This window comes from Mustela nigripes, chromosome 2, assembly GCF_022355385.1.
Source record: "Mustela nigripes isolate SB6536 chromosome 2, MUSNIG.SB6536, whole genome shotgun sequence".
NCBI classification, from domain to species: Eukaryota; Metazoa; Chordata; class Mammalia; order Carnivora; family Mustelidae; genus Mustela; species Mustela nigripes.
Window position 1 is genome coordinate 52580460 of NC_081558.1, and position 14393 is coordinate 52594852.

Below are 14393 nucleotides of genomic sequence, written 5' to 3' on the forward strand. Positions count from 1 at the left end.
AGACATTCAGACAATGACATTAGTCTTTTGATTATCAATTTGGCAAAAAAAATGTTTTTAATTATTATACTCAGTGCTGGCAACTTTGTGGGGAAGGTGTGCTCTGAAATGCTAGACGAAGTTCCCTTTCTGGAAGATAATTAGGCAATATGAATCATAAGCCATGGAGAGGTTCATCCCTTTTAGTCAGTAATTCTACTTCTAGAAAATTTTCCCAAGAATGGTATAATAATTTTGTAGATCAAGTTTTATACACAGGGGTTTCCAATATAGTATTAGTGAGATTCACATGAATGGATAACAGTAGGAGAGATTTTAAAGAGGATGGTAGAACCTCCTGGAGGACTATTTTGCATAATTAAAAACCACATTGTTATGAGACAATAAAACAATGTTTAGTAAACAAGAAATTAAGTATGCACTGTTTTTTTTTAATTTTAAACATGTTAAATGAGAAAGCAAGCACATAATTGGAGCATCATCTTGTAAGAAAATATGATCATACATGCATAACAAAGTCTCAAAAGAGGAACATTAAAATGTTAACATCCATGCATTTATGTATTAGGCATTTATTAAGTGTCTCCTATAAACTGTGGATTGTTCTAGGCACTGGGAAAACAGAGGTGAACAAGAAAGCCCTCTCCTTCACATAACTTAAATTCTAGGGGCTGCTGAAGGGAACTTTAAGTGTGTGTGTGTGTGTGTGTGTGTGTGTAACTTGAAATTTTTCCTGACACCATGTTTTACTTGAACAATTTAGACAAAAGTCAAAAAATAAAGGAGGGGTAGGGGGGGAGGGAAAATCAGGTGCTGAGCTGGTTGGTTGAGATTCTAAGGAGAGGCCTCAGAAAAGTGGATAAACACAGTCAGTTAGGAATCCAGGAAGGTTTCCTGGAGGAAGACGAACTGGGAGTAAGCCCAGGGCCACAACGGACACGGATGTCAGTGAAGTGGGGGGAGGACAAGAATGGGCGCACTGGAGGGGGCATCGTTGTCAACTTTACCCCCAGGTGGTTTACTTCTCCGCCACCTATCCCTACATCATGCTCATCATCCTGTTCTTCCGTGGAGTTACGCTGCCTGGGGCCAAGGAGGGCATCCTCTTCTACATCACACCCAACTTCCGCAAGCTGTCCGACTCAGAGGTGAGTGGCCTTCCCAGGTTCCTGGCCCCCAGCGGCTGAGTTAAGGGCCTGCATGAGTCCTGAGCCACTATTTACCAGCTTTAGGATATAAGTCATTGGACCTCTCTAACCTCATATGTAAACGGAGATGGTTGCCAGGTACAGCTGGTTACATGTAAAGGGCCATGGGGCCCGGTGGCTAGGATCATAATTTTGACTGTTTTTTGTTCCTTCTACCTATAGGTGTGGCTGGATGCGGCAACCCAGATTTTCTTCTCCTACGGACTGGGCCTGGGATCCCTGATCGCTCTTGGGAGCTATAATTCTTTCCACAACAATGTCTACAGGTGTGAGAGCCCAGGGGCCCCTTTCTTCCTGGCCACGCCCCTCCAGCGCCACGCCTCCCGCAGCCACGCCCCTTATAGACCCCGCCCCGGGGGGTATTCTTATGGCACTTCCACTCTTTCCACTCTTTCCACCAGCTCCCTGGGTGGGGTGGGGGCACCCTCCCTCCGGCCCTGCGGCTTTGCTCCCAGGCACCCTCTTCTGCCCTTGCCGCTTGTCCCTCGCTGCCACTGCTCCTAGCTCACCTCCTTTGCCAGCCCCACCGTCCCTGAGTCCACCCTTTCTTCTCTGCAGGGACTCCATCATTGTCTGCTGTATCAATTCATGCACCAGCATGTTCGCGGGATTTGTCATCTTCTCCATCGTGGGCTTCATGGCCCATGTCACCAAGAGGTCCATTGCTGACGTGGCGGCCTCAGGTCAGCGCTACACATGGAAGGGCCGGGGCTCCTGGGGTGGGAGGGGCTAACACGTGGGCTTCTGTGGTCATTATCGCCCTCACCAGTGGGAGCCAGAGGATGAGCGTGTTGACAGAGAGAAAAGCCTGTAGAAGGACGGTGAGACAGGGATGAGTGTAGTGTGTTGGCTCCAGGGCTGGGAGCATCACTAGGTACCAGAGCAGGGAGCATTTTATGTGAAACTATCCAAAACCGTGGAGTCCATGTTTTTTTATTCCCTTTACAAGGTGAGGAAATGAGGCCCAGGGACCATGTTCACCAAGCTAGAGAGGTGATGGAACTAGAGTTGAGCACAGACCTGGCTGATCAAAAAGCTTGGGCTCTTAATCACCTGCCCATACTGGCACTTCCAGCACAATCCTGCCTTTTGCAGGGAGAGGACCAACTCTTGCCCCCGAGATATAAACCTTCCAACTCAGACATGCTTAAATCTTTGCTTTAGTCCCATTCCAGATATGTTCTCACCAAATAGTCAGCAATGCTGTAGGGTCCGAGGAGAGCCCCAGGCTCAGCTGGGAAAGCAGTGAGCAGGAGGGACCCAATCTGTATACAGCAGAGGCCCTGAGACTTGGGGAGGCAATGGGACTAGCCCCTTCCCCATCACGGAGAACTGGGCTGCTCATGTGGAAAGGACCTTTCTCCACTGATGTCCTCATCTTCTCTACAAGGGCTAGCTCATTTCTCTGGCATTCCCCAACCACCACCCCTCTTTCCTGAGCCAGACCTAGAGAGCTTACAATTTCTTTCCTTCTCCTTCCAGTGGTTCTCCTCCTCTCTTGACTAACCCGGACCCAGACACTCAAACATAGTATGTCCCAAACTGACCTCCTTAAACTTACTTCTTCCCTGTGCTCCCCACTGCAGCAGAGAGTGCCAAAGTCCTGTATCCAGGACAGCCCCAGCATCATCCTGGACCTTTCCTTCACCTTCACTCTACAAATCAACCAATACCAGGACCTGCCCATTCCACCTCCTTAGTATCTCTCCATCTGGCCCCCTCTCTGCACTATCACCATCCCTGTCACAGTCCATCCTTTCATCTCACCGGTGCCCTGGCTTCTGGACCCAACACTACCACCTCCCCCACTCACGCACACTCTGTATCCTCACCTAGGAAAGGGGGTGCTGACAACACTCACCCAAAAATTTACTCTGAAGATGAAATGCAATAAAGTTTAGAAAGTGGGGGGTATGCTGTAGGTGCTCAGTACTTTTCTTCCCCTTTTTTTTTTTTTTTTAATTTTTTATTTTTTTGGCTTCTTTTTGATCCTTTCCTCCACAGGCCCTGGATTGGCGTTCCTGGCATACCCAGAGGCGGTGACCCAGCTGCCCATCTCTCCCCTCTGGGCCATCCTCTTTTTCTCAATGCTGCTGATGCTGGGCATTGACAGCCAGGTGAGGACGCCCTCCCTGGCACCTGGTGGAGCCCCCACCCAGCCTTGCTGGTCTGGGAACAAGCAGGGAGAGGAGGCCATTGGCCATTGTCTTGGGCCCAAAGGAAGATGACCAAGAGTTTCAGACCCCTAGACTGTTCCACATGAGACTTTAGGGTAGAGCAGCTCAACCACCTTCCGCATTTTCCATCTCGGGAAACTGATGTCCAGAAGGAAGGGACTCTCCTGAGGTCACAAAGAGAGGCAGAGGCAGAATCAGGCCTGGATCCTGGGGCTTCTCTGGCTCTACCGTCCCGAGAATGCCAGACCCCTTTGGTCTTGCCCCAGAGAGTCAAGCCCTGGGTGGGTCGGGGCTGGGATCTGCCACACTTGGCTGACCTTCTTCCTCCCTTGAAGTTCTGCACCGTGGAGGGCTTCATCACGGCCCTGGTGGATGAGTACCCCAGGCTCCTCCGCAACCGCAGGGAGCTCTTCATCGCGGCTGTCTGCATCGTCTCCTACCTGATTGGCCTCTCCAACATCACCCAGGTGAGCTCACCCGCCCCGAGCACACCTCTGGTGCACTGCCCCCAGGCCCACTCCCAGGTCCTCTCTACCCCAGCCTCATGCCATCCGACCCTTCTTCTGTTCCTTGAGCACCGTCTCTGTCCCAAGTCCTGTACAAACAGCAGCGAGGCAGATGGGGACCCTGTCCTCAAGGTGAGAGGGTGGGAGACACAGATACTGAGCTAGAAAAGATAAGACACAGCTGGAGAATACAGCCCCTAACTCAGCCTGGGGCACTCAGGACTGCTTCCAGGAGGAGGGGATACAAGAACTGAGTTTTTTAAAAACACACAAAAATTAGACAGTCCATTTGGAGTTGGGCCTTTGACATTGACACTGCCCTCTTCTTCTTGTTCCCACTTTTCTTTTACTATTGATATTGATGATCAGTCCTCTCCGCATTCAAGGCCCTCCTGGTCTAGCCAGAAGGCAAACACATAACCGATGAATTGTACAGCAAACATAAATGACCTGAAAGCCATGAACTCAGCCCTGTGGGTCTGCTTTATGATCCACAGAACTACCCCTGGATTCAAATACTGTTCATCCCCAGAATATTATTAATTTGTCCGTTTATTCCTTCATGGTTGTTAAACACTCACCATGGGCCTGTCATGACCTTGGAGATTCAGCAGTTAACGGGACAGACACAATATCTGCTCTCTTAGAGCTTATGCTTTGGTGGACAAGACTGACAAATTAAATCATCTCAGAGTGTGTTCAGTGCCATGAAGAAAAGATGATAATGAGACAGGGAATGACCAGTGAGGGTGGGAGGGATGCTACCTCAGACAAAGTCATCAGGAGAGGGCCCTCTGAGGAAGTGGCAGTTGAGCTAAGACTGAAATGATGATGAAGAGACAGCCATGGGAAGATGAGCATAGCAGGTGCAAAGACCCTGAGGTAGGCATGGGCATGTTAAGTTTGAGGGGCAGAGGGAGTGATCAGATAAGTAAAGGGAACAGAAACAGATCATGCAAGAACTTAGAGGACAAAGCCATTTGTATTTTGCGTTTTATTTTATTCTCTCAACTTTTTGATGTGTTAAATTTATGTCCTTTTAAAGCCATGGAAGGTTTTAAGCAGAAAGAAGACATAACTGGTTTAACTTTGTGGAGAGATGGCCTTGATATCTAGCTCCTCTTTTAGTCCAGCATTCCCAGAAATGGGGCATTTCTCTTCCCCGGACATTTTCTTCCCAATTCCCAGGGAGTCAATGATCACACCATCTCCTAGTTACTCGGCTCTCGCGCTTCTTTTAGTCTTCCCTTAAGCCTCCTCGCTGCAGTGTTTATCTCACATATACCTCGCCAGACTGCAGAGCCCCTGTTGGCTGTGAACTGAGTGTTTTGGGCCCCCGTGGGAAGTGGACCCCTTCACTGCTTTTCCTCTTTTAGGGGGGCATCTATGTCTTCAAACTGTTTGATTACTACTCTGCCAGTGGTATGAGCCTGCTATTCCTCGTGTTCTTCGAATGTGTCTCCATTTCCTGGTTTTATGGTGAGTGTCCACCCTCCTCCTTCCTTCCCCCCCTCCCTAATCCCTCCATTCATTCATTCATTCATTCATTCATTTCTTCAATCGTCATTCAACAGATAGAGCTTGAATACCAAGACCTTTCTGTACATTAGCTGACAACTGACCCTTGAACAACCCGAGCTGCAACAGCACAGCCTTCTTGTTGTGTGTGTAAATGCAATACAGTATTTTTTCGTACTCATTTTGATACAAAATAGTACTCTACAGGTAATTTCTCTTCCTTAGGATTTTCTTTTTCTTTTTTTTTTTTAATATTTTATTTATTTATTTGACAGAGAAATCACAAGTAGGCAGAGAAGCAGGCAGAGAGAGAGAAGAAAGCAGGCTCCCCGCCGAGAAGAGAGCCTGATGTGGGGCTCCATCCCAGCACCCTGGGATCATGACTCCAGCCAAAGGCAGAGGCTTTAACCCACTGAACCACCCAGGCGCCCCTCCTTGGGATTTTCTTAATAACATTTCTTTTTCTCTAGCTGACTTTATTGCAAGAACACGGTATATAACACATAGAACATACGAAGTATGTATTAATCAATTGTTTGGTATTGGTAAGGCTTCTAGTCAACAGTAGGCTATTGGTGGCTGTTTTGGGGGAGTCAGAAGTTACATGTGGATTTCGACTGCATCAGTTGGGGGGGCAGTCAGTGGCCCTAGCTGCCACTTTGTTCAGGGGTCAACTGTTTTCAGTCCTCACAGCAATCTAATGAAGTTAGCAGGGGGGTCTTGTATTTAGGAGACACCATTAGACGGGTTAAATAAATTCATTTAAAGTGGGAGCCAAAATGTCTTCATAAATTTGGGGATAAGAGGGTTTGAGATTTTATCTAGAAAAAGTGACACCAAAACTACAAAAGAAAAAGTCCAAAGTGAAATATTTAACAAAAATGGGGCTATGGTGAAAGGTACACACTCCCTTAGAACAAAAAATGGAAGAAACAATGATTTTATTTATTTTGTGGCCTGAGTTTCTAAATCCCCCCTGCACAATAGTCAAAAGGCTGTCCTTCCCTGCGCTTTGATTATCCCAGCAAGACAATGTGTTTGAAATGTTTTCCTTGGTCCTTGATATTCACTGTACTTTTTTTTTCTTTTTCCATCTACCCCTCCTTGTCATCCTCTCTCCCCTCAAATCAGTTTCCTTGCTGGGTAAGGGGCTTTGCACAGAACCTGAGGGATGGCCAGTAACAGTCTTGGAAACTTCATGACACTGGTGGTGTTTTGCAATATTTGTGGTTCTTCTTTGCAGCCTATCTCCAGTTGCTTATAGCATCAGAGCTCTGGGGAAAACCGCTCTGTCCAGCAGAGCTTTGAAGGAATGGCTGGGCTAGCTATTGGGTGGGAGGGTCACTCAGAGAGGTGAGAACACGCTTTATAAGCATAATCTTTTGTTGGTGGATATTTTCATGTGAGGTTCCTGGCTTTCTCACACAACCCACTTGCTGGGTGTTATTGAGTGCTTAGCGAACAAGGAGCCCCTCAGAGCTCTGGCTGCTATTACAAAGAGGCTGAAGCTCCTAGAGGTCGTGCTGCAGTCATACTGCCAGAAAGTGGCAGATTGAGACTTTGAGCCTGCAGTGCCCACAGCTCATTCATCCCTTCTGCTCTCACTCTGAATGTCACAGGTGTTAACCGATTCTATGACAACATCCAAGAGATGGTTGGCTCCAGGCCCTGCATCTGGTGGAAACTCTGCTGGTCCTTCTTCACCCCAATCATTGTGGCGGTAAGGAAAAGTCCTGGCCAGCCCTGTTGGGATCAGGCCAGGCCCTACAGTGACTCCGGCCCAGAGAGAAACTTCTGGAGGCAAAAACGCCCATTCCCTAATAATACTACTCCATCCCATTTGCTGAGCATCTGCTCTGTGCCCTGCATGACACCAGAAACATTACATCATCCTCGTAAACCTCAACAAAATAGGCCTTCTTGCCCCACTTGACTGCTGAGGGCCCTAGGCTCCCCGCTGCCAGCGTCACCCTGTTAGCTGGTGCTGCATTCAAATCAGGTGGGCCTGATTCTGAAACCCAAGGCCGTGGGCTCCAGGAGACCTCTCATTCTCAGCTTCCTTGATTCCTTCAGGCAGGAGGAAGCTGAGATGTGAACAGGCCTGGGACGGCTGCCCCAAGTGCGTGGGGTGGGTTGGGCCACGGGGTAAGTTGTGTCCTGCACAAGTGCACTCGGCAGATGGCAGACTAGAGCCTAAAGTCCAGCCCTTGCTCTGTTTGCCAAGCTGGTTAACTTGGAAGAAGAGGAGCCTTTTTTATTGTCCTCCCAGAAAGGATCCCTTTTTCTGGTGGGCAGAGGGCACTAACTTCAAGTTGTTTCTCCCAGAAGGGGTGCCTTTTTCTATTCCATACAAAAATGTCTTATGTAGTAACAGTGGCCTTCGGTGCCAGATTCCCACGAGGCTGGACCCTTGTGAGAGTCAGCCTCATGTCAAGGGAGGTGGTCAGTAGACCTATCAACTTCAGAGTCTAGGGAGGGGTCTTCATTGTCCAACTGGGGAGACTGACTGTGTCCCATCCCCTCTCCTCTCCCCTCCCTAGGGTGTCTTCATTTTCAGTGCTGTGCAGATGACTCCTCTCACCATGGGAAACTACGTTTTCCCCAAGTGGGGCCAGGGCGTGGGCTGGCTCATGGCTCTGTCTTCCATGGTCCTCATCCCTGGATACATGGCCTACATGTTCCTCACCTTAAAGGGCTCCCTGAAGCAGGTAAGTCCCTTCTTCACCCTTCAGATTGCTTAGTTTCCTTCCCCTACTGTGCTGGGCACGACCCCTACCCTCGTGGAGCTCACAGTCTAGTTAGGAAACAGACAACTCAATATCCATTGACAACAGAATGTTGGAAGTACCATTATTTGAATAAACCAGGGAGATGAGTTAGCCCTGCCTGGGTTGAGGAGGGTTAAGGAAGGCTTCTTAAAAGAGGGGATAGCTAAGAAGAAGCCTACAGATGAGCCCGAGATAAAAGTAGAAGCAGAAAGAATGTTCCTTAGAAGGGGATGAGAAATATGTGCAAAGGCCCAGGGGTATAAACAGCTTTCCGTAAACTGAAGGGAAATCAATGTGGCTGGAAGGTAGAGTGGAGAGGGATGCAGAGGGGGTGATAAGAGAGAAGGTTGGGGATGTAAGAAAGTCAGGCCAGCTCATGAAGGGCTTTGAAAACTAGGACAAGAATTCTTTTTTTTTTTTTTTTAAGATTTTATTTATTTATTTGACAGAGATCACAAGTAGGCAGAGAGAGAGGGGGGAAGCAGGCTCCCCACTGAGCAGAGAACCCGATGCAGGGCTCGATCCCAGGATCCTGAGATCATGACCTGAGCCAAAGGCGAGGATTTAACCCACTGAGCCACCCAGGCGCCCCTAGGACAAGAATTCTTAATTTTATCTTGAAGTTAATGAGGAGCCTCAAGGGTTTGAAACAGATGAAGGGTGGGGTTCTTGTATTGTGGGCTTACTCTAGACCCCTTTTGTGTGTTTGATAGAGACACAATGTGGTCTTGCCCTCAAGGTAATATAATGTAAGGCATGCTGTCCTTAGAAGGGGCCCTAGTGGCCCATTCTAGGTCCACACCAGCTATTTGTTAAATTATGTAGAATTCTCAAGTGACACAAGGCAGTGCTGCAGGTACTCAAGAGACATCACTAGATTAAGAGTAAGCTGAGAAGATTTTACTGGGGAGAAGTGGATGAACAGAATATGAAGGGCCACAGCTGGGAGGCCTTGGATCTGTGGCTCTCAACCTTATTTCTATGAAGATGGGCCTTCCAGACCAATCAGAGCCAGAAGAGGGAGCTCTATGGTCTGTGGCCTAAGGAAGGTAGGGGTCCATGTGCAGCACCCGGACCAGCCTCCTCCTTTTGCGGATGCAGAAACTAAGGTCAAGCAAGAAGCCACTTTCCCACCCCTTGCCATAAGTTATTAGGAGAGCAGAGGCTTGTAGCCCCTTCTTCCAGCTCCAGACCCAGTGCTTTCATTTTCCACAGTCCTCTGCTGAGTGGCAAAAGGCAGTGAGGTCTGGGAGGGGCAGAGAGGCAGAGGAGGCTCATTTGAGGAGGGGAGCACAGCCTGTTCAAAGGCCCAGGAGTGGGCACATCTGATGACAGCACATGCTTTGGGGGGACAGGATTTCAGGGAATATGTGGAGAGAAGGTAGGGGGAAAGTAATCCATTCAGGAAATAGGTATTCAACACCTACTCTGTGCCAGACAGTATTCTCAGGGCTACAGACACAGTCATAAGAAAAACAGGCAAAATTCCCAGCCTCCTATTCTAGTAGAGGACGGCCAACAATTAACAAAATAAAAACATGTTCGATGGGGATGAGTACTGTGGAGAAAAATAGAGTTGAAGGGAGTGCTGAGTGAGGTCTTGCTGAAACCGTAACACTGACCCAAGACCTGAGGAGGTCTTGAGCGGGATCAAGCTGTGTAATTATCTAAAAAGCAGGATGTCTCAGACAGAGGGCACAGCAAGTGTAAAGGCCTTGAGGCAGGTGCATGTTTGGCATGTGTGAGGAGACGTGAGGGGGCCAGAGAGTATGGAGGGTGTAGGGACAAGGCCAGAGTCTGGGTGCATTTTGAAAGCAGACCAGGCAGGATAGACTTAGAAAGAGGTGGGGGGATGGAGCCTCCAGTCTTCCTCCTCCCCACCCAAATTCTCCCTGGTGCCTGCAGCGCATCCAGGTCATGATCCAGCCCAGCGAAGACATCGTTCGCCCGGAGAATGGTCCGGAGCAGCCCCAGGCCAGTGGCTCAGCCAGCAAAGAGGCCTACATCTAGGGGTGTCTGGCGGCTTGCCGACCCGCCACTCTCACCCCCCAGCCCGGCTGAACGTGACCACCACTTGATGTCTGAAGATACCGTCTATCTCAACCTACCTCGAGTGGCGAGTCCAGACACCATCACCAAGCAAAGAGAGGGGAGGTGGGGGACAGTCACACCCCTGGTGGGCCCCGCCCTGGGCAAAGTTACCTGATGGCTCCAGCACCTGCAGGCTGGTGACCTTTTGAATCCGGGCCCCATAAGCATCAAGCAATCAGCCTTCGTGACTGAGCCGTAGATCATTTTTATCTTGCCAGCGAGTGCGATGCGGCGAGGCCACACACTCCTGGCTTTTAGTCCTGTTCCTGACTGTTCTCTTACTGCCGAAACCCATGACTCTTATCTCGGACTTTGCCGGAGTTCGGTTCCGTTGGAACGCCGCTCTGTACACATGAAAAGGGCATTTTGTATAATGGGGATTTCCAGGGAGAGCTCCCTCTTAAGTGCAGGGAGCCCGCGGAGCTCTGACTTTCATTTTTTCGGTTGATCCTTCCCGAGGCAGCTTGACAAAACAACCCCCCAGGACCTCCATCAGTATTCCCCTGGAACTGCCCCCGTGTCCCCAGCAATTTGCTGAGCGTCCTTCCCTGCCCCCTCCTAGCCAGGCCAAATCCACCTGGCCCAACAGCGATCATTCCAGATCATTCCAGGCAGCCCAGCTCCCTCACTCCCTCCTTGGAAAACTGCCACAAGCACAACTGATTTTTGTTTTATTATTATTGCCATTCTGGGGGCCTAAGATCCCGCTGGGGAAATTCCCTAATCAGGAGCCCCAGTTTCTCTTAGACGGCCCCGTTTTATGGAGTACAAATCAGGTGCAGAGGAAATCAAGGTGAAGGTGTGTCTGTCCTTGAGTCCAAATGGATGTGGTTATCTTCCCAGCTTTCCCGTCAGCTGTGTGCTCACTGCCGTCCCCGTCAAAAATGCTGCCTTCTTCCTTCATATTCCTCAGCGGGAATCCCCTCACTACCACTAAAATCTCCCCAGCCCACTAACTGAGGAGCTAGGGTTCATCCAGACCACCCCCCACGCCCCCTCCCCGCAAAGTGCTTCCAAGATTAAACTGCTTCATCGAGAAGTAGTATTTGTTTCTGGAACTGGGCTCCGTGGCGATGGCGGCGATGGCGGCGGTGGCAGGTGGCAAATCAGGCAAAGACAGTTTCTGGCAAGCTCCAGTGACTCAGCGTTTCTCCTTTGCCAGGAAGATGGGTTCCCATGTAGCAAATCGTATGTTGTGCCCCGTAGCTCCTTAGCTAGTTAGCTCACAAACTGTGTTTTACAACTAATCCTTAAATAATTATGGTAAATAACTGTGACTGTGGGTTTTTTAATCTCTTGTCATTCTCATCCGACAGTGACCAGCATACCCGTTCTTGCAATAAGGTATTACCCTCAGAATAGTAAGCACATTCTTGTAGAAAAACATACTGTACGTGTACACATATAAAGGCACACACATAAACGTTCATCCTCACGCGTGGTATATAGGGTCTTATTTGATATCGTGTAGGAAATCTCAGCCCTTTTCCTGAGGTCATCTGTAAAATAGTCTCATTGCTAAGGCATCCCAAATGCCAACTGGTGAATCCATGATCAAAATGCATATGTGTTGTTAAATTATAGGGTTTAGAATGAAAGGAACCCTTCACTGTGTCTCATGGTCCCGCCCCTCCCCCCCAATCCTGTGTGAACTCCTTTAGAATAAGGGCAGGAAGACTTCTGACTTTCTCTTTGTTCTCTTCTGTGTGAAACTAAGACCAAGTCTTTCTAAGACAAATGCAGTGTACTTAATGTTTGTATGCAAATCTAACGGAGATGTTTGGCAAGAAATCCCCTAACCGATTTCCATCCAAACCTACTTAATATAGCACAATATTACGTGTCGTACAATTCCAGTGAGAACTGTGAATACGTGTACCTTTTTTTAGTATTTGCCCTGGGGGAAAGATATTGTATTATCATATATGCTTTTTTTGCAATAAGGATTTATTCTCAGAACACCAAGTAAATCTATCTCTATATAAAAAAATATATGTAATATATACTTATTCAAACTATATACAGAGCCTGTTTTAAAAAAAATTACAGTATTATTTAGAAAAATTATCTGTTCTATGGACCAAATGTAAAATATTTATAAATGAAGATGCATTTTAAATGTCTATAAATGGTGTCATAACTAGAGCACGAGCGTTATGTACGTTTCTAAGAATTTAGAGGAAAAATAATAAAGGTTCTATGATACACGATGTCAGACCTTCAGTTCTTTGGGTTGGGGGCAAAATAGCTTCTTTCATTGCAACAACGACGTATACACACAGCACTATTTCTTCCCCAACAGAGAGAGAGAGATTGGGGCTCAAAAATCCAGCAAGATACAGCTGGGTTTCCCCAAAGTCCTGGAATGAGTGATTACCAAATGACTCTGAGCTCCCTAAGGGAGGTGTTTTCACTGGGAAGCAGGGCCCTGAGAGGTCACACCCTGCTCCAACCAGTATCTGCCTCCAATGCAGAAAAAGGCAGCGGTACACTAAGAGACGACGCTCAGCACCCAAGGACCCCCGTCACGTGCTTTCTTACTCCAGTTACTTCCCCATTCAAGCCAACCACTCACACTGAAAATGATGGCCTAGAAGGGAAGGGAAGGATATGGGACCCCATACTTTCCCCAAGCATCAGGAAGTGGAAGAAGTGAGTATGGGCGGCATGTGCACATCTAAAGAAGGGAAATCAAAACAACCTAGTTTTGGGCAGGTCTCTCCTGTTCTGGAAAGAACAGAATGCACATGCACGTATAAGTTTTGAAATATGCACATGCACGTATAAGTTTTAATTCACACATGAATTAAATGCTCTCCTAGTGGCATTTGTGCAGTATAAAGATGAACAATAAAATGTGTGCAGGGTGATCACGACTGGTTTTGGCGAGTCTAGAGTGCCAATGGGATATTCCTTTTTGTATCCATCCTCACAAACCATCCCTTTCGTGAGTGATCTTCGAAAGAGCTTCCCGGGGTCACACCTCAAGCTGGCTGAGCTGTTGCAGGACCTCTTCAGACGCCACCCCCTGATGGGTAGCGGACAGTGGTAATGAATGCTTATGAGGTCCTGCGCCCTTGGAGCACTTTCTCATTGAACCTTAGGACACTCCATGAAGTGTAGGGGATCCTCCTATTGGTGCCCCCTTGGGTCCCTTTCCCATTTTCATGTTGTACACATGTGCCTTCACTCCCATATCCGGCACCTCCTGTCTGTGCCACAGACACAGACATTACTTTTTAAAATGGGAACCACATAATAAACTGTATTTTTTATTTTTTTTTTTAAATCACCGAGCCACATGGGTTTGCCAATCTGGAGGAGGACAGTTTACTGACAAGCCCATCTCATTATGATGCACATATAATTAAAGACTGTGCATATTTTACTCTTGGAGGAAAGTCTTCTTGTATTAAAAAAAGGCTAATGGGGACATGGGTGAGCAGCCCAGGCACGACAGGGAATTCTAATAATATCTAATAATATCGGAACACCATCTAAGAAGAAATCAGGGGCTCCAGTGACATGATCACTGGAGATTTCTTTCATCTGATGTTTTCAAGAGGATTTGTTGGTGTTTTCCTTGAGGTTTGAGTCTGTTCAGGTCCAAAAAGAAGCAGACAACAAGACAGAGTCAGAAGTACAAGAGATTTACTGGGGTAAATATCTCTGAAGGACATGGGAACAGGGCAGGAGCAGGCACTCAGGCCACGGTGGCGGTTGAGCACCTGTGCAAGGAGGGAGAGAAACGGAGGGTGGGGAGAGCCTCAGGCCACGGGGCTACAAGACAGTTCTGGCCAGGCCCAGGAAGAACCCCAGGCCAGCGGCTGTCATTAGAGGAATCCCACGCTAAAGAATTGTCCCTGCCCCTGCACGTCCACCAGGCTTGGTCCCTGACTGTGGCTTGCCAGGGGGAGTGCAGACTTGATCAAAGGTGCTGCAGCCGGAGGTCACGGTAACTGTACTCTCCACTGCAGTTCCGCAAAATACAAAAGTATAAGGACAAGAAAAGTGTAGCCACATTTCCTAAAAATGTTTTATTTGCCCAACACCCTCTCAAGAGATGCTGTTGTCTTCCCATGGCCATCTTGCCAACAATCACAGATTATTCTTTCCTCTAAGAGA

At 48.1% G+C, this 14393-nt stretch overlaps 1 protein-coding gene across 3 annotated transcripts in view; it reads left to right on the plus strand.

Moving 5' to 3' along the window:
* SLC6A1 (solute carrier family 6 member 1) overlaps nucleotides 1–12473 on the plus strand; it is a 43664-nt gene extending 31191 nt beyond the window's left edge. For all 3 annotated transcript variants that reach the window (XM_059390335.1, XM_059390334.1, XM_059390336.1), the window contains 9 exons: nucleotides 1014–1148; nucleotides 1371–1474; nucleotides 1767–1891; nucleotides 3213–3325; nucleotides 3721–3852; nucleotides 5268–5370; nucleotides 7029–7129; nucleotides 7950–8117; nucleotides 10083–12473. In XM_059390335.1, coding sequence (XP_059246318.1) covers nucleotides 1014–1148; nucleotides 1371–1474; nucleotides 1767–1891; nucleotides 3213–3325; nucleotides 3721–3852; nucleotides 5268–5370; nucleotides 7029–7129; nucleotides 7950–8117; nucleotides 10083–10187 — 1086 coding nt within the window. In that variant the 3' untranslated portion in view covers nucleotides 10188–12473. The remainder of the gene's footprint in view (nucleotides 1–1013; nucleotides 1149–1370; nucleotides 1475–1766; nucleotides 1892–3212; nucleotides 3326–3720; nucleotides 3853–5267; nucleotides 5371–7028; nucleotides 7130–7949; nucleotides 8118–10082) is intronic.
* The last annotated feature ends 1920 nt before the right edge of the window (nucleotides 12474–14393 follow it).